Source organism: Indicator indicator, unplaced genomic scaffold (genome assembly GCF_027791375.1).
Source record: "Indicator indicator isolate 239-I01 unplaced genomic scaffold, UM_Iind_1.1 iindUn_scaffold_114, whole genome shotgun sequence".
In the NCBI taxonomy this organism is placed as follows: Eukaryota; Metazoa; Chordata; class Aves; order Piciformes; family Indicatoridae; genus Indicator; species Indicator indicator.
In genome coordinates this window covers 47,008-69,643 of record NW_026539224.1, presented here as the reverse complement: position 1 = coordinate 69,643, position 22,636 = coordinate 47,008, and the positions used below count along the sequence as shown (strand labels likewise).

The 22,636-nt window shown below is 60.8% G+C and overlaps 1 protein-coding gene across 4 annotated transcripts; it reads right to left on the bottom strand.

Moving 5' to 3' along the window:
• Positions 1 to 944: 944 nt before the first annotated feature.
• On the bottom strand, positions 945 to 22,400 carry CSNK1G2 (casein kinase 1 gamma 2). 4 transcript variants are annotated; one of them, XM_054398795.1, is made up of 12 exons: positions 21,899 to 22,400; positions 12,821 to 12,861; positions 12,273 to 12,342; positions 11,596 to 11,744; positions 9,926 to 10,160; positions 8,695 to 8,780; positions 8,258 to 8,342; positions 8,019 to 8,167; positions 6,735 to 6,818; positions 3,830 to 3,934; positions 1,924 to 2,030; positions 945 to 1,017 (listed from the first exon to the last, which is right to left on the bottom strand). In XM_054398795.1, the coding sequence occupies exons 1-12, from the start codon at positions 22,083 to 22,085 to the stop codon at positions 963 to 965; spliced, it is 1,353 nt and encodes a 450-aa protein (XP_054254770.1). In that variant the 5' UTR covers positions 22,086 to 22,400; the 3' UTR covers positions 945 to 962. The 4 variants fall into 4 exon arrangements, with proteins under 4 accessions (XP_054254770.1, XP_054254771.1, XP_054254772.1 ...); XM_054398796.1 differs by lacking the exon at positions 3,830 to 3,934 and having other exon boundaries at positions 11,596 to 11,774; positions 12,231 to 12,342; XM_054398797.1 differs by lacking the exon at positions 3,830 to 3,934.
• Positions 22,401 to 22,636: the final 236 nt, after the last annotated feature.

Sequence of the window (22,636 nt, the reverse complement as noted above, 5' to 3'; positions counted from 1 at the left end):
CCTCCCCTTGGGCTCCTTTTGGTCTTGCCAGGCACCCTGGCAGCAGCTGGGGCAGCGCAGTGCCTGCCTAGCCCTTGTCCCTGCCTGCCTGTGCCCCCGGACTCAACGACCTGTCCCTGGCAGGACCAAGCACAGCTGCACTCCTACCAAAAGTGCGTGGAAAATGCTGGGGGTCTGCCCCCATTCCCCCACACCCATCCCCCTACCGACACCTCGCTGCTGTCACCGCCGGCAGGGGGGAAGGGAACCCAACGTGGGGGCGGGGCAGGGGGGAGGGGAGCACAGGCTGGAAGAGCAGAATGGAGCAGCACTGAAGGTGACGCTCAAAGACTGACGACTCAGCACTCTGCACCGAGACTCACTTTAAATTAACTTAAGAGACAAAGAAGCAACAGAAAAAAAAAAAAGAATGAAAAAAAAGAAAAAGAGGAAAAAAAAAAAGAGTAATTCCTCAATTCCTTCTCCTCATCCTCCTCTTCCTCCTCCTCCTTTGCTGCTGCTGCCACAGGGCAGAATCTGTGAGAGTTGATCCCCAGCTGCCAACTCAGAAGCAAAGTGACTCTGTGGGGTGGGTTCAGGTTGTTGCCTTTTTTTCTTTTTTTTTCTTTTTTTTTTCTCTCCGTTATTATTTTTTTTTTAAATCTTTTGTCTTGTTTTTGTGTTTTTTGTTTTGTTTTTTCTCTTGGTGTCGGACGCAGGAACTCAGCGAAGTTGGGCTTGGTTCGAGTCAAACGGCCACGGGCGAGTGGCAGAGGACAAAAAAAAAAAAAGACAAAGCAGTTTTGGGGAGTCCCCGCTCCCCGCCTGCGCCTGGGGCGCTGGGGGGAGCCCGTCCGGCTCGGCACCCCCCTCCCCCGGCCCCGCACAAACCCCGGGGCCGCCGCCGGCTCCGCAGGTGAAGATCCAGCCGCGGCCGGAGGGAGAGAGCAGGCACCGCACGCCGCTCCGCCCGGCCCCACGGCTCACTTGCGACGCTTGGTGGTTTTCCTCTTCCTTCTCTTGAAGAAACAGCAGCACCTGGGGACAGAGGGGACCCTGCCAGAGCCCGGCCTGCACATGGAGGGGGTCAGCAGCGCCATGGTCGGGGCAGAGTCGGAGGAAGGGGGATGGGAACTCCCCCAGCTTCTTGGTGAGCCCCTGCGGGCACAGCTGCTGTGGGAAGTGCCCTGGCACAGGGCAGGGGCTGGACTGGGAACACTAAAGGGCAAATAGCAAGAGGCTGGGGCCAGATTCTGCTCAGTGGTGCCCAGGGACAGGCCAAGAGGCCATGGGCACAAACTGGAACCCAGGAGGTTCCAGCTGAGCAGGAGGAGAAAGTTGTTTGGTGTGAGGGTGCTGGAGGCCTGGAGCAGGCTGCCCAGAGAGGTTGTGGAGTCTCCTGGTGTGGAGAGCTTCCAACCCCCCCTGGGCATTGTGGTGCTGGGCAAGCTGCTGTGGATGCCCTGCTGGAGCAGGGGGCTTGGACTGGATGGTCCCCAGAGGTCCCTTCCAGACCCTAGCAAACTGTGATGGCCACAGTGAGTGACAGTGGCCATGGAATGTGCACTGCCAGCCACAGCAAACAGCAGCAGCCAGAGATGGGGCTCCTGGAGGAGAAATGTCCCCAGCTCTGTTCTGCCTCTCTGTGCTGGCTGTGGGAAGGGTGTGAGACCCTCAGGGCTGAGCAGGGTGAGGGGGGAAGGAGCTGAGGGTGGTGGCCCTGCAGAGCAGCAGGGCTGGGCTCTGGGACAGGGCTCTGGGGTTAGATTCTAGGGCTGAGTTTGGGGCTGGGCTCTAGGGCTGGACTTTGGGGCTGGGCTCTGGGACTCTGCTCTGGGGTTAGGCTCTAGGGCTGGGCTTGGGGGCTGGGCTGCTCCTCCCCAGCAGCTGCTGAAGGCCGAGGCCGCTGCGAGCAGGAGGCAGCAGGGCGGTGCCTGTCCTTACTTTGTATCGTCTGTCACCTCCACCTCGGTGGGGGCTGTGATGGGGGCGTTCGAATGTCCTGCCGTGGGGTCGTCCGTGTTCAGCTCTCCGTTGGTGGAGCTCATCACCTGCAGAGAGAGCAGCGGCAGTGAGGGGCAGCCCCCGGCCCTCAGCCCCCACCCCACGGAGCTGCATCCCAGAGAGGTGCAACCCCAGAAGCCCCTCCCCAGAGCCCTGCATGAGCCGGGAGGGCCCTGCACAGGGCAGCAGGATGGTGCCACACCCCCCCAGACAGTGCTGGGAAGTGCTCAGCCTCGGTGTGGAGCACTCCCGAGCAGCCCCGGCACACCGAGGGGCTGGATCCTCTTGGAGTCTCAAGGAGGATCCCAGAACCCCTGCACACCTCGATGGCTGCCAGCTCCAGCACACCCAGGAGGCCTGGCCCCAGGAAGCTGCTGGCTCCAAGGAGACTCTGCCATGGCTCAGCAGCTGGACACAGCTCTTGCTCCCCAGTCCGAGTCCCCAGCCCTGTGGGCTCCTGCCAGCCTTGAGGTGCCCCTGAGCTCCTGCCTGCTCACCAGGGCAGCAGGGCTGTGCATGGTGCCAAGGCTGGCAGGAGATCCAAGTCACCCAAGTGAGCTGGGCTTGGTACAGGCAGCTGGGACTTGCCTAAACCCTGCCTGGCCCGTGCCCACAAAGCCAGGAGCTCCCTGGGGATGCACAGCCCGCAGGATCACCAAGCTAAGAGGCTCAGCCTTGCCCAGTCTCATGGAGGAGCTGCCATCTGACAGCCACAGTGCCCAGCTGGCAGGGCCACGTCAAGCCACACCCCCACCCCCCAAACCAGCCCAGAGACCTCTGAGCTTCACCAACACCCCCTGCAGTGCTGGGCACAGGCAGAGGACAGGATTTGGGGTTTGCAAGAGCAGGGAGCAGCCACCCTGGCAGGGAGGGGACATGGCACAGGAGGAGCTGGGCAGAGCATGAGCTGGCCCCAGGGCCTGCCCCAGCCCCAGCCCTTCTCTGCCCAGGCTCTGGGACCAAGCACCAGCAGAGATTCACTGCGGAGCAGCAGCAAGGAGCAGCAGGGATGGCAGCAGAGACAGAGGAAGCAGCACAGGCCCAGCCCCTGGGCAGCCACCAGGGCTGCCCCACCAGCAGCAGGGGCTGCAGCACACCAGGCCAAGGGGGGCAGAGGGCAGCGAGGGCGGCGAGCAGGAGGCCAACGGCGCAAGTGCAGGACCCAGGCAGAGGCAAGAGGCTGAGGGGTGCCCAGGGAAGGGAGGAGAAGCAGGACCCAGCCCAGGAGGCACAGGGAAGTCCCCACCTGGGAGAAGGCCTCCTGGTCCAGCACTGCTGGCACAGGCTGCACTGAAGGCAGAGCCTGATGCCCACTGGGCTGCAGTGTGGCACAGAGCCAGTGCTCATCCAGTACTAACAGCCCTCCGAGTGCCACGGCAGCACCCAGGGTACCTAGGAAGCAGTGCCAGCCTTGTCTGAGCTGTGAGCACCCATGTGCCATGGGTATAGGGCAGCCTGTGTGGAGTGCCATGGGGACAGGGCAGCCTGTGTGGCAGTGCCACGGGGACAGGGCAGCCTGTGTGGAGTGCCATGGGGACAGGGCAGCCTGTGTGGCAGTGCCACGGAGACAGAGCAGCCTGTGTGGCAGTGCCATGAGGACAGGGCAGCCTGTGTGGCAGTGCCATGGGGACAGCGTAGCCTGTGTGGAGTGCCATGGGGACAGGGCAGCCTGTGTGGCAGCCCAGGCCATGCATGGCCCTGATGCCCCCCCAGGCTGGGGGGCAGGGCTGATCCCCAGCGCTGCCCACAGACAGCCGTGCCCCGCGCTGGGCTGCAGGCCGCCTGGCACAGGCTGGCTCTGCTCCCTCCCGTGCCCCCCGTGCCCTCGGCGCGTGGTTGTGTGTACCTGGACGGACCCCCCGAGCCTGCCGGCTGCCAGCTGAGCTCCCAAAGGCTCCTCGGCAGGCTGCACACCGGCCTGAGGATCCCACACCTCCGTCCCCTCGGGTGGCTGCTCGGCCAGGCAGGAGGAACAGGATGAAAAGAAACAAAAGAAAAGAGGAAGAATGGGGAAGAAAAGGGAGGAGGAGGTGGTGGGAAAGGGCAAGGAGAAGAGTGGCAAAGGGAGTCGAGAAAATAAGAACATGCAAAAGCAAAACCATGACCGAGGCAGCAGAGTCTGTGACGGGGGAGGGCACCGGCACAGCACCGTCCCTGCGGCTCCCCGGAGCAGTCCCTGCCGTGGCAGCGTGGGGCTGTGCCCTCCCTGCCACACACAGCCCCCTGGCAGTGCAGCCAGGCTCTGGGCATGTCCCTCAGGGCAGTACATAGAGCCCAGCCAGCCCCTTGGGGCACAACCATCCCAACGAGGCCCAGTCAGTCCTATGGAGCACCACCAGCCCCACGGAACACAACCAGCCCCATGGAGCACAACCAGCCCCATGGAGCACAACCAGCCCCAAGGAGCACCACCAGCCCCATGGAACACAACCAGCCCCAAGGAATACAACCAGCCCCACGGAGCACCACCAGCCCCAAGGAACACAACCAGCCCCATGGAACACAACCAGCCCCAAGGAACACAACCAGCCCCAAGGAATACAACCAGCCCCATGGAGCACAACCAGCCCCATGGAGCACAACCAGCCCCAAGGAACACAACCAGCCCCAAGGAACACAACCAGCCCCAAGGAATACAACCAGCCCCATGGAGCACAACCAGCCCCATGGAGCACAACCAGCCCCATGGAACACAACCAGCCCCAAGGAATACAACCAGCCCCATGGAACACAACCAGCCCCATGGAGCACAACCAGCCCCAAGGAATACAACCAGCCCCATGGAGCACAACCAGCCCCAAGGAATACAACCAGCCCCAAGGAACACAACCAGCCCCAAGGAACACAACCAGCCCCATGGAGCACAACCAGCCCCAAGGAATACAACCAGCCCCAAGGAATACAACCAGCCCCATGGAGCACAACCAGCCCCAAGGAACACAACCAGCCCCATGGAACACAACCAGCCCCAAGGAATACAACCAGCCCCATGGAACACAACCAGCCCCATGGAGCACAACCAGCCCCAAGGAATACAACCAGCCCCATGGAACACAACCAGCCCCATGGAGCACAACCAGCCCCAAGGAACACAACCAGCCCCATGGAACACAACCAGCCCCAAGGAATACAACCAGCCCCATGGAACACAACCAGCCCCAAGGAGCACAACCAGCCCCAAGGAATACAACCAGCCCCAAGGAATACAACCAGCCCCAAGGAACACCACCAGCCCCATGGAACACAACCAGCCCCAAGGAATACAACCAGCCCCATGGAGCACAACCAGCCCCATGGAACACAACCAGCCCCAAGGAATACAACCAGCCCCAAGGAACACAACCAGCCCCATGGAACACAACCAGCCCCAAGGAACACAACCAGCCCCAAGGAATACAACCAGCCCCATGGAGCACAACCAGCCCCATGGAGCACAACCAGCCCCAAGGAACACAACCAGCCCCAAGGAGCACAACCAGCCCCATGGAGCACAACCAGCCCCAAGGAATACAACCAGCCCCAAGGAGCACAACCAGCCCCACACAGCCCTGTCTGGAGCAGGCTGGGGAGATGCAGCTGGGCCAAGCCCATGCCTCTGGCCACTCTCCAGCAAATGAGACCTATCAAGGCTGGCACAGCCCCTGCCACGCTGCTCCTGGAGGGCACAGGCTCCTCAGCTGTCCCACAGCCCGGAGCTGCCTTGCCATGGTGAGCATGGCAGAGCCCCATGCCTGCTGGGACCCTGCAGCCCCAGGATGGAGCCTGCTGCCAGGCTGGCAGAGTTCTGTGCTTTGCTGTCCCACTGCTCCCAAGCAGGGAAGTTGAACAGGGATCTCATGGACCAGAGGTAGGGAGCAGACCTTGCTGGGAGCCAGTTCCCAGGAACAAGCCAGAGGTACTTTGAAGACATTGCCCTCTCCCTAAGGAAGCACTGCCAGGGCTGTGCCAGGCTCCCTGTGCTCGGGCAGGAGCAGCAAGGGGCACTGCTGGGTTGATGTGTGGGTGCTGCACCCCCAGCTGCAGCTCAGTTGCAGCTGCTCTGCTCCCTGGGGAGGTTCAAGGCAAGAGGATGAGGTCTGCCCAGGGCTCACCTCTTGATAGCAGCAGCCCCAAGACCTCATTTCCTCCAGGCCACAGCGCCAGAGAAGAGCCTGGACAGCCTGGCACCTTCCCACAGTGGCACAGGCAGGGAGCTGCTGGCACAGCTCTGCCCATCTCCTGCCCTGCCGGCCCCCGTGCCCGGCCGGTGCCCAGGGCACAGCCAGCTCCTCTGTCCAGCACAGGGCCTTGCACTGCCAAGCTGTCCCACAAATCCTTCCCTTATGCCACGTCCCTGTTCCACTGATGGAGGTGGCACCACGAACAGGGCAGTGTTACCCATGTGGTGGCACAGCACCAGGGGCATCTCAGTGGCTCAGCCTGTGCCATGCCCACAGCCCCTGGCCAGCAATAACCTTGCAGTTTGCCAGCTGAAGCCCAGGCCTGGTGCTTCCCTGCTATGCTGGAGCCCCCGCATGGCAGCTTCCTCCTGCTTCTGCCAGGCCACCTGGCACAGGGGACACTGCCTTGGTCCCCTCATGAGCCACAGCCTCAACCTGCAGGGAGAAGCCCTCCCACACACAGCACTGGGGCAAAAGGGCTGCCTCAGTCTCTGCTGCTGCCCAGAGGCCCCACTGGGCTGTGTGAGTGTGTGGAGCAGAAGCCCAGCTGTGCCCCATGCCCAGTGCCCCGTGCCCAGTGCCCACTCTCACCTGGTGTTTGGTGTGTGGCTGTGCTTTGTCTCTGTTCGGGGGCTGCACCTGCACCTCGCTGTGCATCGTGCCGATGGGGGTGGGCTGGGGACACCACAAGGACAACATCAGCCATGGCACAGCACAACTCTCACCACCCTGCACCCCCTGATCCTGCAAAGCACCCCAGAATCGGGGCCTGCTCCCTGCCCCAGCAGCTCAACGCTCGGTGGGTGGCTGCAGCCAGCCCTTGGGGGTGCCCATGGCAGAAGGGGAGGTGCCAGCTCCACTGCTGGGCTCCCCTCAGCTGCAGGAGCCTCAGACTGCTGTGTCACAGCTTGAGCTCATCAGCTGGACAGCCCCAGCGTGGAGCTGGCTGCTGGTGCCTGGGGAGCCTGGGGGAGTTCATCTCTTGGCCATGGATGCTTACAAACATCTAAGGGGTGGGGGGCAGGAAGGTGAGGCCAGACCCTTCACAGTGGTGCCCAGTGCCAGGACAAGAGGCAATGGGCACAAACTGCAACCCAGGAGGTTCCATCTGAACATGAGGAGGAACCTTTGGTGTGAGGGTGGCAGAGCTCTGGAGAAGGCTGCCCAGGGAGGTGATGGAGCCTCCATCTCTGCAAACTATTTAGGGTGCCAGGGAGTGATAGGACTGGGGGAATGGAACAAAACCAGAAATGGGTGGATTCAGATTGGATGTGAGGAAGAAGTTCTTCACCATGAGGGTGGTGAGACGCTGGCACAGGTTGTCCTGGCAGGTGGTGGAAGCCTCATCCCTGGAGGTTTTTAAGGCCAGGCTGGAGGTGGCTGTGAGCAACCTGCTCTGGTGTGAGGTGTCCCTGGGCATGGCAGGAGGGTTGGCACTGGCTGAGCCTTGAGCTCCCTTCCAACCCTAAAAATTCTGTGATTCTATGACTTTCAAACCCCACCTGGACACGTTCCTGTGTGACCTGCCCTAGGTGCCCCTGCCTTGGCAGGGGGGTGGCACTGGATGGATGAACCTTGAGGTCCCTTCCATCCCCTACAACTCTACCACCCTGTGATGAGCACAGCAGGGCTGGGCGCTGTGCTACCAAGTCCCCACCGCCTCCCTGGGGCCCAGCAGCCTCTCACCAAGGGGTTGTGGTACCAAGTCCCCACCACCTCCCTGGGGCCCAGCAGCCTCTCACCAAGGGGTTGTGGTACCAAGTCCCCACCACCTCCCTGGGGCCCAGCAGCCTCTCACCAAGGGGCTGTGGTACCAAGTCCCCACCGCCTCCCTGGGATCCAGCAGCCTGTGCCCAGCAGTCCCTGGCCTCTCACCAGGGGTTTCCCTGCCCAGTCATATTCGTAGTCAAAGACATAACCGTTCCTCTCAAACAGGTCTGTGAAGAGCTTTCTCAGGTAGTCGTAGTCAGGCTTCTCGAAGAAGTCCAAGCGCCGCACGTAGCGCAGGTAGGTTGCCATCTCCTCTGCAGGGACACAGTGGGGCTGGGTTGGGGCAGGGGGACACAGCCACAGGCTCAAGGGGGATAGGGGCAAGACCCACAAGGAGCCCTCACCTGGGAAGTTCTCACAGAGCACCTCCACTGGAGTGGCTCTTTTGGTGTCGCCGATCTTCTGGTACCTCTCCTTGAGCGTGTCGGCCTGGCGGGGACAGGGAGGAGGGCAGCAGCAGGGGCAGGGCACTGGCTGCCATCAGACCAACGATGCTTTCATGGTGCCAATTTACCAGGAACAGCCTAAAGCTGGTCCCCAAGGAAGCTCCCACCCAGGAGGGTGAACACCAGGGAGTGTGGCTCCAGGACAGCCTCTGTGAGAGCAGCCGGGACACCCAAAAGCAGGGGGGACACACCTAGAGCCACGCAGCACAGAGCTCACAGCAGCAGCCCCTGCACGGTGCCAGCCCTCCAACACCCCAGGGGACAAAGCCTCCTCCACTCCCTGCTGCTGCCCAGACTCACAGGGCAGCCATGCCCAGGAGGGACCTGACACTTACCTTGAGGCCTTGCCAAGGGAGGCTCCCACGGAGGAAGTACATAAACATGTGCCCAAGTGCTTCCAGGTCATCCCTGCGGCTTTGTTCTGTGTGGAGACAAAAACAGAGTCACAGATTGCATCTGCTTGGAAGGGACCCTCAGAGGGCATCTTGGCCAACCCCCTGCAGGCAGCAGGGACAGCTCCAGCTAGAGCAGGCTGCCCAAGGACACAGCAAGTCTGGTCTTCAATGTCTCCAGGGATGAAGCCTCAACCACCTCCCTGGGCAACCTCTTCCACTGTCTCCCCAACCCTCACTGTACAGAACTTCCTCCTGATGTCCAACCTAACTGTGCCCTGCTCCAGTTTCAAACCACTGCCCCTTGGCCTATCCCCACAGCCCCTTCCGAACAGTCCCTCCCCAGCCTGCCTGTAGGTCCCCTGCAGATATTGAAATGCAGCTCTAAGGCCACCAGAGGCTTCTCTTCTCTCTTCTCATCCAACCTGGCCTTGAACACCTCCAGGGAGGGGGCAGCCACAACCTCCCTGGGCAACCTGTTCCAGTCTCTCCCCACCCTCACTCTCAAGAATCTCTTTCTCATCTCCACTCTCAATCTCCCCTCTCCCAGCTCAAAGCCATTTTCCCTCATCCTGCCACTCCCAGCCCTTGTCCAAAGTCCCTCCCCAGCTCTCCTGGAGCCCCTTCAGGTCCTGGAAGGTTGCTCTGAGGTCTCCCTGGAGCCTTCTCTTCTCCAGCCCCAACAGCCCCAACTCTTCCAGCCTGTCCCCATAGCAGAGGTTCTCCAGTCCTCTGATCATCTTGGTGGCCTCTTCTGGACCTGCTCGAACAGCTCCATGTCCTTCTTGTGCTGGGGGCCCCAGAGCTGGCCCCAGCCCTGCAGGTGAGGTCTCCCCAGAGCAGAGCAGCACAGAGCAGAGCAGAGGGGCAGGATCCTCTCTCTCCAGCTCTGGCCACACTGCTTTGGATGCCACCCAGGCTGCCCTTGGCCTTTTGTGCTGCCAGTGCCCACTGCAGCTGCAACTGCCCACAAGTGACCCTGCTGCAGCTGCTGCTGCTTGAATTTCAAGTCAAACACTTTTGCTGCAGCCTATGAGAAGATGACCACCACTGCCCCTATCCCCCTGCCCAGCATCACCCCAACTCCACCAACACCCCCAGGGCTGCAGAGCTGCGGTGGCAGCTCGCCCCCAGCCCCCTTGCCCGTGCTGGGGGCAGGGCTGGCAGCAGGCACCTTTGCCCAGGTGTGTGTTGATGCTCATGTAGCGAGCTGTCCCTGTCAGGCTCTTGTGCTCTCGGTAGGGGATGTGTTTTTTGGTCTCGGGGTCGATGTACTCCTTGGCCAGGCCGAAGTCGATGATGTGGATGGTGTGCTGCCGCTTGCTGCCCGGCCGCCCCACCAGGAAGTTCTCTGGCTTCACGTCCCTGTAGATGAGGCTTTTGGTGTGGACATATTCCATCCTGGTGATCTGGGGGCAGAAGGAAGAGCTCAGCACCAGCCTGCGCCCTGCACACCTCCCTGCACCCCCTCCTCCCCTGGGCCTGACTCTGCTCCCATCGCCTGCACGTCACTCTGAGCGGAAAGGACGAGGCAAGAGGTTCTGCAGCTCCAGGAGGTGACCTCAGCCTGGTCACACAGGATCACAGACTGGTTTGGGTGGGAAGGGACCTTCAAAGCTTCCTGTGAGGAAGGAGAAATCCTGATCCTGTCTGGAAGGTGCCAGGGAGCTCTGGGCAGTTGGAGAGCAGCAGTGTGCAGGGGCAGCCCCAGGCTGGCAGTGTGGCAGACACTGCCCTGGAGAGGCTCCAGTTTTAGGAGGTGCTTTGGGTGCTGGGTATGACACAGAATCCTGGAGTCACAGACTGGGTTGGGTGGGAAGGAACCTTCAAAGCTCATCCAGTCCCACCCCCTGCAGCCAGCAGGGACATCCCCAACCAGAGCAGGTTGCTCACAGCCCCACACAGCCTGACCTGCAGTGGTGCCAGCCATGGGGCAGCTCCCACCTCTCTGGGCAGCCTGGGACAGGCTCTCAGCACCCTCAGGGTCAAACATTTCTTCCTTCTCTCCACTCTCAATCTCCCTCTTGCAGTTCCAAACCACCTCCCCTTGTCCTGTCCCAGCAGGTCCTGCTCCAAAGTCTGTCCCCAGCTTTCTGCTCAGCCCTTGAAGCACTGCAAGGCCACCAGAAGGTCTCCCTGGAGCCTTCTCCTCTGCAGGCTGCCCAAGCCCAACTCTCTCAGCCTGGCTCCCAGCAGAGGGCTTCCAGCCCTGCCAGCATTGCTGTGGCCTCCTCTGGCCCTGCTCCACCAGCTCCCTGTCTGTGCTGAGGGCTCCAGAGCTGCCCCAGCACTGCAGGGGGGGTCTGAGCAGAGCACAGCAGAGGGGCAGAATCCCCTCCCTGCCCCTGCTGCCCACCCTGCTGGGGATCAGCCCAGGACAGGGCTGGGGTTGGGCTGGCAGTGCTCAGTGCTGGCTCACCTCCAGCTCATCACCCCCAAGCCCTTCTCCTCAGGGCTGCTCTCCAGCCCTTCATCCCCAGCCTGTGTTGGTACCAGGATTTGTCCCAGCCCAGGTGCAGGACTTTGTGCTTGGCCTTGTTGAACCTCATGAGGTTCTCATGTGGCTACTTCTCCAGGTCCCTCTGGCTGGCATCTCCTGATCACACCTTGAGCACACAGTCAGAGCTGCTCAGAGAAGGGCTCTCGGGGAAGGAGGAAGACCCTCCTAGATGAGGGCCAGGCTGAGCTATGGCAGGAGGTGGGCTGGGATGTGCCAGTGCCTCCTGTAGCTGGCTGGGCCTTGCTCACCCCTCTGTCCCCTCTCCTCCTGCAGTGCCCCCAGGCTGTGACCCCCATGGCCAGCTGCCACTCTGGTGCCCAGGGGAGGTGCAGCTGTGCCCTCACCAGCTGGATTGCGATCATCAGGACGGTCTTGAGCGTGAAGGTTCGATCACACAGATCAAAGAGGTCTTCTAGGCTGGGGCCCAGCAGCTCCAACACCATGGCATTGTACTTCCCACAGGGGCCAAAGTAGTAAACCTGAGGAATTCCTTCTGCAAGAGACAGAGCAGGGGTTGGCAGAGCTCCTGGCAGGGTGGAGCAGCACAGAGCCATGCTCTCAGGGCCAGGGAGTTGGGAGAGGGGCTGCAGACAGACAGGGGAGGGGGGGGGATGTCCCTGCACTGCCCTCCTCCTGTGCTGCAGCCAGCCTGGCTCTGCTCTTGGCAGGAGGGTGAAGGAGGCAGCTCCATCTGCATCCCCAGCACTGCTGTGGGGGAGGTGGGGGGGAAAGGACTAAATCAAAAGGGATCAAAGCTTAGACTCGGAGGCTGTGTGGAAAATCAGCCTCCCCCAGCCGAGCAGATGGGCAGGGGCTGCTCAGGCTGGGGAGGGAAGTTGCAGAGTCACGTAGAGTGGAAGCTTCCCTCCCCCAGCCGAGCCCAGCCCAGCCGAGCCCAGCCCAGCCCCCAGCCCCCAGCCCCCAGCCCAGCCGGCCCAGTCCCCAGCCCAGCCCAGCCCAGCCCAGCCCCCAGCCCAGCCGGCCCAGTCCCCAGCCCAGCCCAGCCGGCCCAGCCCCCAACCTGCATTGCCGAGCTGTTTGTAGAAGCGGTACTCCAGGTGCAGCTGGGGGGCCCGGGACTTGATGGGTTCCTTGGGGGAAGAGAAGGAGGAACAGTTAAGGCTGTGGCAGAGTGACCATTCAGGAGGTCTGGGTGTCACACACCTCCTTCAGATGCTGGCAGCAGCAGGACTGAGAGCATTTGGGGGTTGGTACAAAATGGAGATGAAGCCTCAGGAGCCAAAGAGAGAAAACTGTGGGAGCCAGACCCAGCTCTGCAGAGAGATCTGGGTGCTGGGGCAGACATGAACAGAAGCAGCTCTCAGTGGGGACCACCCCTCCCCTGGGGGTCTCTGTGCTGCTGGTACCAGCTGAGCATGGCACAGGCCACAGGGAGAACCAGGAGAAGCCAAGCCCCCGGGCCCAGGTCCCCCCTCCTGCACGGGGATTGTTTTGCCTGTCCTCACCCAGCCCCCACCCAGCTTGACCCACCAGAAACAGCCCAGGGAGGGTGAGCAGCTCCTTCCCAGGCAGCCTGAGCAGGGCCCCCCTGACCACCCCAGGACTCACCAATTTGATAGCTACGTATTCGTTGGTGTAGAGGTTCTTCCCTGCAGGGAGAGACACAAAAGGCAGTTGGAAGAAGGGAGCCTTGGCTTCACTCCACAGCACTCCCACCCCCAGCACGTCCAGAACAGGTTCAGCAGCTCCTGGAGGAGCCTGCAGGCATGGAACCCATTGTGGGGAGTTGCAGCATGCCTGCTAATTACTCCCAGATGGATTCCTTTGGGACAGGCAGGCTGCTGGGGGGGGCTGGAACCAAATCTGCTGGGAGGGGGCAATGTCCCAATTGAGGCCTGCAGGGATTGCCAAGGCTGGGACTTGATGCTTCTCTCTCCCAGCCCTGCACAGAGGGGAGCTGCCTTGCTCTGGGGGTGCTCTCCAGAGCTGGGGGACACTGTGGGATTGTGTAGAGGGTGGCAGGGAGGAAGGGCCCCCAAGAGCACTGGGAAAGCTTGCAGCTGGCAGTGGTTTGAGGACACAGCAGGTAGGTGGACAGCCCTTCCCCAGGGCTGGGATCACTCCTGGGGCCAGCACAGGCTGTGTGCACACCACCTGCAGCTCAACCTCAGCCTTTGGCATTCTCCCACCCTCCTGAGGGTGCAGGGGAAGCCAGGAGCAGACCCACAGCATAGCCCAGACCATGCAAGGTGAAGCTGAAGGTCCTGTGGTCCTGTAGGGAGCCCAGGTGCCTGCTTCCAACAACCCAGGGCAGCTGAAGGGGCAGCTGAAAGGGGCAGCCATGCCACCCCCTAACCCTGTAAACAGCTTCCTAGATGGCTCAGCACCTTTCTGGGAGTCTTCCTACCCTGAGAGGTTGAGCTAAAGGTGTCTGCACACCACCCTGCTCACCCCAGAGAGCCTGGAGGGCGTGAGGGAGGTGTTACCACTGGTTAGAGTCAGTACAAACTCTGCCCCAGGTCCATAAAGGCAAAGATTAATCCCAGAATCCCAGCATGGTGGGGCTGGAAGGGGACTCTGGGGATCACAGTGTCAGAGGAGGGCACCCACAGCAGCTTGCCCAGCAGCACAATGCCCAGGGGGGGTTGGAAGCTCTCCACACAAGGAGACTCCACAACCTCTCTGAGCTCCAGGGCTCCAGTGCCCTCACACCAAGGAGATTCCTCCTCACTGAAGAGGTTTGCAGCAGTGCCTGAGAGGCCTCCAGGAGAGCAGAACTAAGGGCAGACTCCGATCCCATTGCCTATGCCACAGAGCTGCATCTGTCTCCTCGGATTTGCTCCAAGCAATGTGCTCAGGGAACAAGCTCCTCCTGGCATAAGATTTCATCTGCTCCCACCGCTGCCCTCCACCTGAAGCAGCAATAAATCCTGGCCGGGTGACATCAGAGGCAGCTGCTGAGCGCCGGAGCCGGCAGATGACGGCCGGAGGGATGAATGGGAGGCACTAACGGCGCAGCTCCGCCCAGGGCTGGGCTCTGCAGCCGCCGAGGGGCTCAGCCCTGCTGCCTCGCTGGCTGCCTCCCATCCCAGGGCACCTCCCCGCAAAGCCACTTTGCCTCCTGTCTCTGCAAACCCAAATCCCCTCTCAGGGATTAGGCAGCAGGCGATTTGGGAGGGACAAGCATATGCCAGAGCCGGGGGGCTCGGCCCGTCCTGGGCTGGCATTTCCTGGGAAGGAGCTGGGACATCCCCCAGGCCCTTACATGGCTCCAGAGAGCTCCAGGAAGCCCTCAGCTCATTGGGAACTTGACTAGGGCAGGGAAGAACTGAAATCTTGATGGACCTCACTGCAGCTCCCTCAGCCCTGCTGTGAGCAGTCACATCCCAGGGACTTCATGGGGAGGGAAAAAACCTCCCCCAGGGGCTGGAGCCAGGTGGGGGTTGGACTCTTCTCCCAAGGAACAAGTGGTAGGACATGAGGAAACAGCCTCAAGTTGCCCCAGGGGAGGCTTAGGCTGGACATGAGGAACAATTTCTTCCCCTTGAGGATTGTCAAGGCCTGGCCCAGGGCAGTGGGGGAGGCTCCATCCCTGGAGGCAGTGCAAAGCTGTGGAGCTGTGGTGCTGAGTGCCATGGTTTGGTGGTAGGAGGGAGAAGGGAAGGAGAGGGGAACGAGGTAGGGAGCATCCCCAGCAGGGCTGTGCTTGGAGGGGTCCTCCTGTTCTTGTTGGGTGGCATCTGCCCTGTCCCCACCACACTCAGTCCCTCCTGTAGCTTGCTGGCACAGAGCACTACCCACAAACATGTCCTGGGAGCTGGCAGCCTGAGGAACCAGCCCAAGCCATTTGACACCCCCATGGCTCACCCCTGCCTGCAGCACTCAGAAGTGGCCCAGCAGGAGAGGAACAAAAAGTGAAAGAAGGAGGAGAGAAGGGGAGCTGTGGAGTCCTTCCCCCATGCAGGGAACTCCTTGCTCCAGGAGCAGCTCCCCACCCCCAGGCAACTTCAACACCAAAAATGTGTTGGGTGTGCCCTGGGCACTGCTGCAGGGGTCAGAGCTGAAAAATACTTCTGCAAGGAGAAAAGAGAAGAGCAGAGCAGCAAGATGGGAGCCAGAAAGCAAATATTTGTGTTTGCAGAGAGGCCTTTGCCCTGCTCAGGGCTGGTGGAGCCTCTGGATCCAGCTGCCAGCACCTGCAGGATGGGACAGGGCCCAGCAGCACTGAGTGAGGGGCAGCCACCCAGCCCTGGGTCTATATGGTGCCCACAGGCTGGCAAGGGCCTTCTCACCTCCTGCCACCACCATGACTGTCCCCTCCCCATGGTGGACTTGGCTGCAGCAGGGTCCTGCAGCTGCTCCTGCACACCACAGCAGCCTGAGATGGAGCTGTGCTCTGTGCTGGGCTCCTCACCCTGTCCCCATCCAAGTGGCTTCCCCTGGGCCACCTTTGACCTGGCACTACCCTTGCTCATGGCACAGCACAGGGCACAGCATCCACTGACCACATGGGAGCCTGTGCTTGGAGTACAGGCTGGCAAGAGGCTGAGCAGGAGCCAGCAAGGTGCCCTCATGGCCAGGAGGCCAGTGGCATCCTGAGGGGCATCAGGAAGACTGTAGCCAGCAGGTCAAAGGAGGTTCTGCTGCCCCTCTGCTCTGCCCTGGTGAGGCCACAGCTGGAGTCCTGGGGCCAGGTCTGGGCTCCCAGCTCAGGAAGGACAGGGACTGGCTGCAGAGGGCACAGCAAAGGTGCTGAGGGCAGTGGAACATCTCTGGTGGGGCCAGGCTGAGAGAATTGGGGCTTTAGGCTGGAGAAGAGCAGCCTGAGGGGGATCTGATCAGTGCTGAGCAATACTCCAAGGGGGGGTGGCAGGAAGGTGGCACCAGGCTGTGTTCAGTGGTGCCCAGTGCCAGGGCAAGGGGCACAAAGTTGCCCATCAGAAGTTGCATCTGAACATGAGGAGGAACTTCTGGAACTGAAGGGTGGTGGAGCCCTGGAGCAGGCTGCCCAGAGAGGTGGTGGAGTCTCCATCTCTGGACCATTGAATGCCCACCTGGATGTGTTCCTGGGGGACCTTCTCTAGGTGAATGCCTTGGTAAGGGGCTTGGACTGGATGCTCTCCAGAGCTCTCTTCCAGCCCAACCCTTCTGTGATGCTGAGTGGCTCTGTCTGCAGCAGGAGCATGGAGCTGTGCCTGGGTGCTGGCACAAGCACTTTGGCTTCTCTGGCACCTGGGCAGTGCCCTCAAGGAGCCCAGGAGAAGGCAGCTGGGCAGCAGCCCCATGCTGCATCCCCAGTGACTGCAGCTGCACTGCTCCAAGCACTGCCAGTTCCTTGGGGTTTAATACCACTGGGGGGGTGAAAAACCAAATATTGTAGAGCTTGAGCTGCCTCCTGAGGAGGCTCTGAATGAGAGGAAAACCAAGCAAGAGCCATCAGTGATGGGGGCAGGGTTGAAGCTGGGGCTGTTAGCCTGGAGAAGAGAAGGCTCCAGGGAGAGCTCACAGCAGCCTTCCAGTACCTGAAGGGGCTCCAGGAGAGCTGGGGAGGGAGTTGTGGCAAGGGCTGGGAGTGCCAGGATGAGGACAATGGCTTTGAGCTGGGAGAGGGGAGACTGAGAGTGGAGATGAGGAAGAAATTGTTGAGTGAGGGTGGGGAGAGACTGGCACAGGTTGCCCAGGGAGGCTGTGGATGTCTCCTCCTTGGAGATGTTGAAGGCCAGGCTGGATGAGGCCTTGAGCAAGCTGGGCTGGGGGGAGGTGTTGGGGGGGGTGGGGAGGGTTGGACCTGGATGATCTTTTGAAGGTCCCTTCAACTCAACCCATTCTGTGAATCTAAGGGGTGCTGGCAGGCAGGGCTGGGCTCTTCTCTTCCCCAGCCCACTCCAAAGATGTCCCTGAGCTGCTTCCAGCATGTTCTGGGTGTGTGGCTCAGCAGAGGTGGCCAAGTCCCTCAGCAGACCTGCACAGAGGGCACTGCAGAGCTGAAGACAGAGAAGGGGTCACAGGCCCCACAGTGAGCCCAGTCTGCACTTTCTGAAGGGACCTCTTGTGGCCCTCCAGAAGTAACCCCCTGGGAGCACCCAGGAGGCTGCAAGCCAGGGGTGGGAGCCACAGCTCCAGAGAGCTTGGGAATGTCCTCAGCACTGGCATGTGACCATTCAGCAGGGACATGGCCCTGGCCCAGCTGTAGTAGTGACCTACTGGTGGCTGCCACACAGCACAAGGAGCCAGCCCCTGCTTTGCTTCTCTCCACGTTGCTGGGTTGCCTTTCACACACACACAATCAGTAAGGTTGGAAAAGACCTCAAGGATCATCAAAGTCCAACCTGTCACCCAAGACCTCATGACTACTAAACCATGGCACCAAGTGCCACATCCAGTCCCCTCCTGAATACCTCCAGGGATGGTGACTCTTTTACCAAGAGAGTTCTCCTCCAGCTTCTCCTGTCACAGGGAACCAGCCCTGGTGCTTCCAGGCTGCCATCAGCCATGGGAACAGCAGGCTGGGCAGAGAGGTGGGCACAGGGCAGCTCCACACAGCACATCTGCAGAGGTCTCCTGCAGCAAGAACAGAAGCAGCCTCTCTTGGGTCCCCATCAGGTGCCTTTGCTCCCCAGGGCAGCTCTGTGGCACAGCCTTGGCCCAGGTTGGGGAGGGGCCCCTCAGGAACCCCCTGCCCAGCACAAACAGCAGCTCCTGGCTGCAAAGGGCAGCTGGGAGGCAGCCAGCAGCAGGCAGAGCTCAGGGGAGGGGATTTGCAAAGCACCCAGCTGCCCTGGGCTCAGTTTTGATCTTTCTGGTCCATGTCTGGGTCTTCCTCTTCTCCCTGCAGCCTAGCCCAGCCCAAACCAAACCCCACTGAGGAGCTGCTCAGAGGGCTCTGCTCCAACAAAGCCTTCCTGGGAGCTGTGCTGGCCTCAGTCCCAGGGATGTGGGCAGCTGGCAGGGGGCTGCAGGCTCCTGCTGCTTGCCCACAGCCTGGTGCCAGGGCTCAGGAGCCACCAGCTACACTCTGGTCACCCTGCTGCCACCAGTGCCCTCCTGCCTTGTGTTTGAGTGGGCAGCAGCCAGCCCTGGCATGGAGGCAGGCAGCTCAAGGGGCTGCAGGCAGCAGGTGCTGCCCAGGGCTCTACCTTCCCTCAACCATGGAACACTTTGGGTAGGAGAAGACCTCTCAGACCGAGTCCAGCCCTGAACCCAGCACTGCCAGGGCACCACCAACCCATGGTCCTCAGCACCACATCTCCAGGGCTTTGAAAGCCCTCTGGGGATGGGGACTCCACCACTGCCCTGGGCAGCCTGGGCCAGGCCTTGACAAAACTCCAGGGGAAGAAATTGTTCCTCATGTCCAACCTGAACCTCCCCTGGGGCAACTTGAGGCCATTTCCTCTTGGCCTGTTGCTTGTTCCTTGGGAGAAGGAACATCCACCTGGCTCCAGCCTCCTCTCAGGGAGCTGCAGAGAGCAATGAGGTCTCCCTCAGCCTCCTCTTCTCCAGGCTGAACACCCCCAGCTCCCTCAGCTGCTCCTCCTCAGCCCTGTTCTCCAGACCCTTCTGCAGCTTTTTTGTCCTTCTCTGGACCTGCTCCAGTCCCTCAATGTCCTTCTTGGGGAGAGGAGCCCCAGACTGACCTCAGCACTCAAGCTGTGCCCTCACCAGTGCCAGTCCAGGGGCACCATCCCTGCCCTGCTCCTGCTGCCCACACCATTGCTGCTCCAGCCCAGGCTGCTGCTGCCCTTCTTGCCCCCCTGGGCACTGCTGGCTCCTCTCCAGCTGCTGCCACCCAGCACCCCCAGGCCCTTTTCTGCTGGGCAGTTTCCAGCCACTCTGCCCCAAGCCTGGAGCATTCACAGGGTTGTTGTAACCCAAGGGCAGGACCCAGTCCTTGGCCTTGTTGAACCTCATCTCACTGAACTCAGCCATGGATCCAGCCTGGCCAAGTCCTCTGCAGAGCCTCCTGTCCTCGAGCTCATCAGCACTCTGCCCAGGTTGGTGCCACCTGCAAACTGACTGTGCCCTGATCCTCTTGTCCAGATCACTGACTGAGTTATCAAAGGGAACTGGCCCCAGCCCTGGGGCATACCAAGCCCTTTGCAAAGCCCCAGGAGGAGCTGGGCTGGCTCCTGTCTACAGCTGCAGGCTGTCAGGGGCAGGAACAGACACTTGGGATCTGCTGCCCAGACCACAGGGTGAAAAACCAGGATGGGGGATGACCAGGAGGTAACAGAAGCCCCAACCTAAACACAGCTCCCCCCAGACCCCATGTGCCTGAGGGCTGAGGTGGCAGCTGCACTGCACTGCTCCAGCCCAGCTCATCCAGTGAGGAACTGGGCAGTAGTGCTGCCTGGCTGGCACTGGCACTACATCTGTGTGCTGCCCAGCCTGCCATGGCCAGCAGGAACACAGAGGGGAGGGATCCAAGCCCTGCCCTGGCAGCCAGGAACTCCTGCCCAAGTCACTCCCCATGGATGCCACAGCCTTGACTGATTCAACCTGCAGCAGGCTGATGGAACAGAGCTCACCCAGAAACAGGTACCCACTGTGGGATGCCCACTGGTGAGCAGGGAGAAGGAGGTGGAAGGACACAGCTAGACCCTGGGTAGCTCAGAGCCCTCCAGCCACCCCTCCCAGCCAGCCCTGCAGGGGCAGCAGGAGGGGCAGCAGGAGGGGCAGCAGGAGGGGCAGCAGGAGGGGCAGCAGGAGGGGCAGCAGGAGGGGCAGCATCCCCAGGGGGTAATGAAAGGAGCAGCTGGTGTGGCACAATCCCTAAATTTCTCTCCTTCTATGGTACCTGGCTCTGGAGGAAGGAGCAGAGCTCCTCACCCCCCCAGCCTGGCTCTGGAGGAAGGAGCAGAGCTCCTCACCACAGCATTTGGGACAGAACCTCTGCTGCTGCACATGGGAACCACTCAGCTGAAGGCAAGGGGAGCATCTGCCCAAGCTCTGATCCCATCAGGGAGGGCAGGCACAGGGTGGTTCAGCCTGGCACCAGCCAGTCTGTCAGGCTGGGCAGAGCCAACCCCAGCTCCCCACAGCCAGGGGTGGCTCAGAGAGGTAAGCAAAGTCACCCCACCCTGCTGACAGCCTCCCACCTCCTGCTCCTCCTGCCCAGAGCCTGCTCACTGCAGGCTGAGCTCAGAGCCTGCTTTGAAGTGGTGCTGCCAAAAATACCAGGGAGCAGCAAGGCTGTCACAGCTCCCAGCCTGCTCTGGCCTGGCTCTTCCCGAGGGCACAAGCCCTTCCCCAAAGCACTGCCTGCCAAGGCCAACATTCCTGCAGCCCTCTAGACAGAGCTGCTGGCACCACAGTGCCTGGCACTGCCAGGCTGCTCCCAGCTGAAGGGTTAACAGCTGCTGAAAGCCTCCTGGGGCATGAAAAGGCTTGGTGAGAGGAGCAACTCAACTCAACTCAGCCACACTCTGAGCAAAATCTGCTGCTTGATAAACTTGGCTCAAACCCGGAAGTCACCATGGAAGGTGCTGGGCTTCATTCAGCCTTCTCTCTCTCTCTCTTTCCAGAGCATAACATTTTAGGAGCTGAGCCAACCAGGTTCAAACAAACAGAGAATCCACCTGGGGGAATTCTGCCCCTCTGCTCTTCCCTGGAGAGACCCCATCTGGAGAAGTGTGTCCAGCTCTGGGGCCCCCAGCACAAGAAGGACATTGGCAAGGGTCCAGAGAATGCTACAAAGATGCTCAGAGGGCAGGAGAACCTCCCCTGTGGGGACAGGCTGGGAGAGCTGGGATTGTTGAGCCTGGAGAAGAGAAGGCTCCAGGGAGACCTCAGAGCAGCCTTTCAGTACCTGAAGGGCTCCAGGAGAGCTGGGGAGGGACTTTGGACAAGGGCTGGGAGTGACAGGAGAAGGGACAATGGCTTTGAGCTGGGAGAGTGGAGACTGAGAGTGGAGATGAGGAAGAAATTGTTGAGAGTGAGGGTGGGGAGAGACTGGCACAGGTTGCCCAGGGAGGCTGTGGATGTCTCCTGCCTGGAGGTGTTCAAGGCCAGGCTGGATGAGGCCCTGAGCAAGCTGGGCTGGGGGGAGGTGTCCCTGCCCGTGGCAGGGGATGGAACTGGATGATCTTCAAGGTCCCTTCCAACCCAACCCATTCTGTGACTGTGGCAAACTCCTGACTCTTCCCCAGATGTTCATCCCAGAAGAGTGATCACCCCACAGGCCCCAAGCATGGTTTGGGGTTGGAAGGGACCTCTGAAGATCATCAAGTCCAACCCTCCTGCTAGAGCAAGACCACCTCAAAGAAATCCCACAGGAACACATCCAGGAGGGTTTGGAATGCCTCCAGAGCTGCTCTCTTGAGGCACGTGGGGCAGCACCCAGATATTTGCATCTCATCAAACAAACCTCACTCCCTGCATGGCCACCACAGCAACCAACAGAGAGGACTGAAGTGGGTATGGTGGGGAGATGGGAAGCACCTCTGCCACCATGCCTTCGGGTTGTGGTGGGCTTTGAGAGGCCAGGCACAGCCTGAAGGGGCTGAGGAGAGGGAAAGCAAAGGTGCTGAGCACTCGTACTGCAGCGAACTGCAACGGGCAACCTATGCCTGCTCAGCACCCTTGGTGCTGGTGGCAGTCACAGGCACGTGCCAGCAACCCATGCAGAAGCTGGGTGCCAGGGAGAAGCCCCTCCACAAGAAGTCAAGGCCAGAAGCAGCCCCTCCTCACCTAGCCGGAGCTCCCCGAAATTGCCGCAGCCAATCTTCTTGCCGACCCGAAAGTTAGGACCAACCATTAAGACTCCTGAGTTGGTTCCAGTGCTTCGACTTCCATGACTGCTCCTTCCTCCACCCGTCTTGGACATCCTTTTACCTTCCTCCAGCTCCCCTTTCCCTCCTCTCTTATCAAAATCCATAAGTTTGTGATACCCCGGCCTCTCCACGGTTACGCTGCTGCCATACAAATCCCAAGAGCTGCCGGAAGTCGAGGGGGTGAGGAGCAAAACGAAGCAGGCTTCTCCTGGATCAATAGATCATCACGGTGAAGAGGAGGAGGAGGAGGAGGAGGGTGGGGTTTGCAGAAGGGAGGGAGAAATGGCCACCCACAATGGGTGCTGGGCTACTGAAATGTTAGTGCTTCCCAAGGTCCCGCCGGGATTGTCATCGTCGTCTGTTACGGAGAGTTCTTTGGTGGAGAGGACATCCTGTGAGGAGGCTTCTCCCAGCGCCGCTCCTCGCTCTGCCAGCTGCAGGCAGGAGAGAGAGAAAGGTTAGCAGGAGGAAAGAAAGACACAGAGGGCAACAGGTTCCTGCCCCCAGCTCTGCAGAGTCCTTCCAACACTTTTCCCTGCACCCCACAACGATGAGGTCAGTTGAGGGTCAGTCGATGCAGAGCTCAGCAGGGGCTGGCAATGGTCACTGGCTGCCCAGAACCAGCTGTGTCTGGGCTGCATCAAGAGAAGTGTGA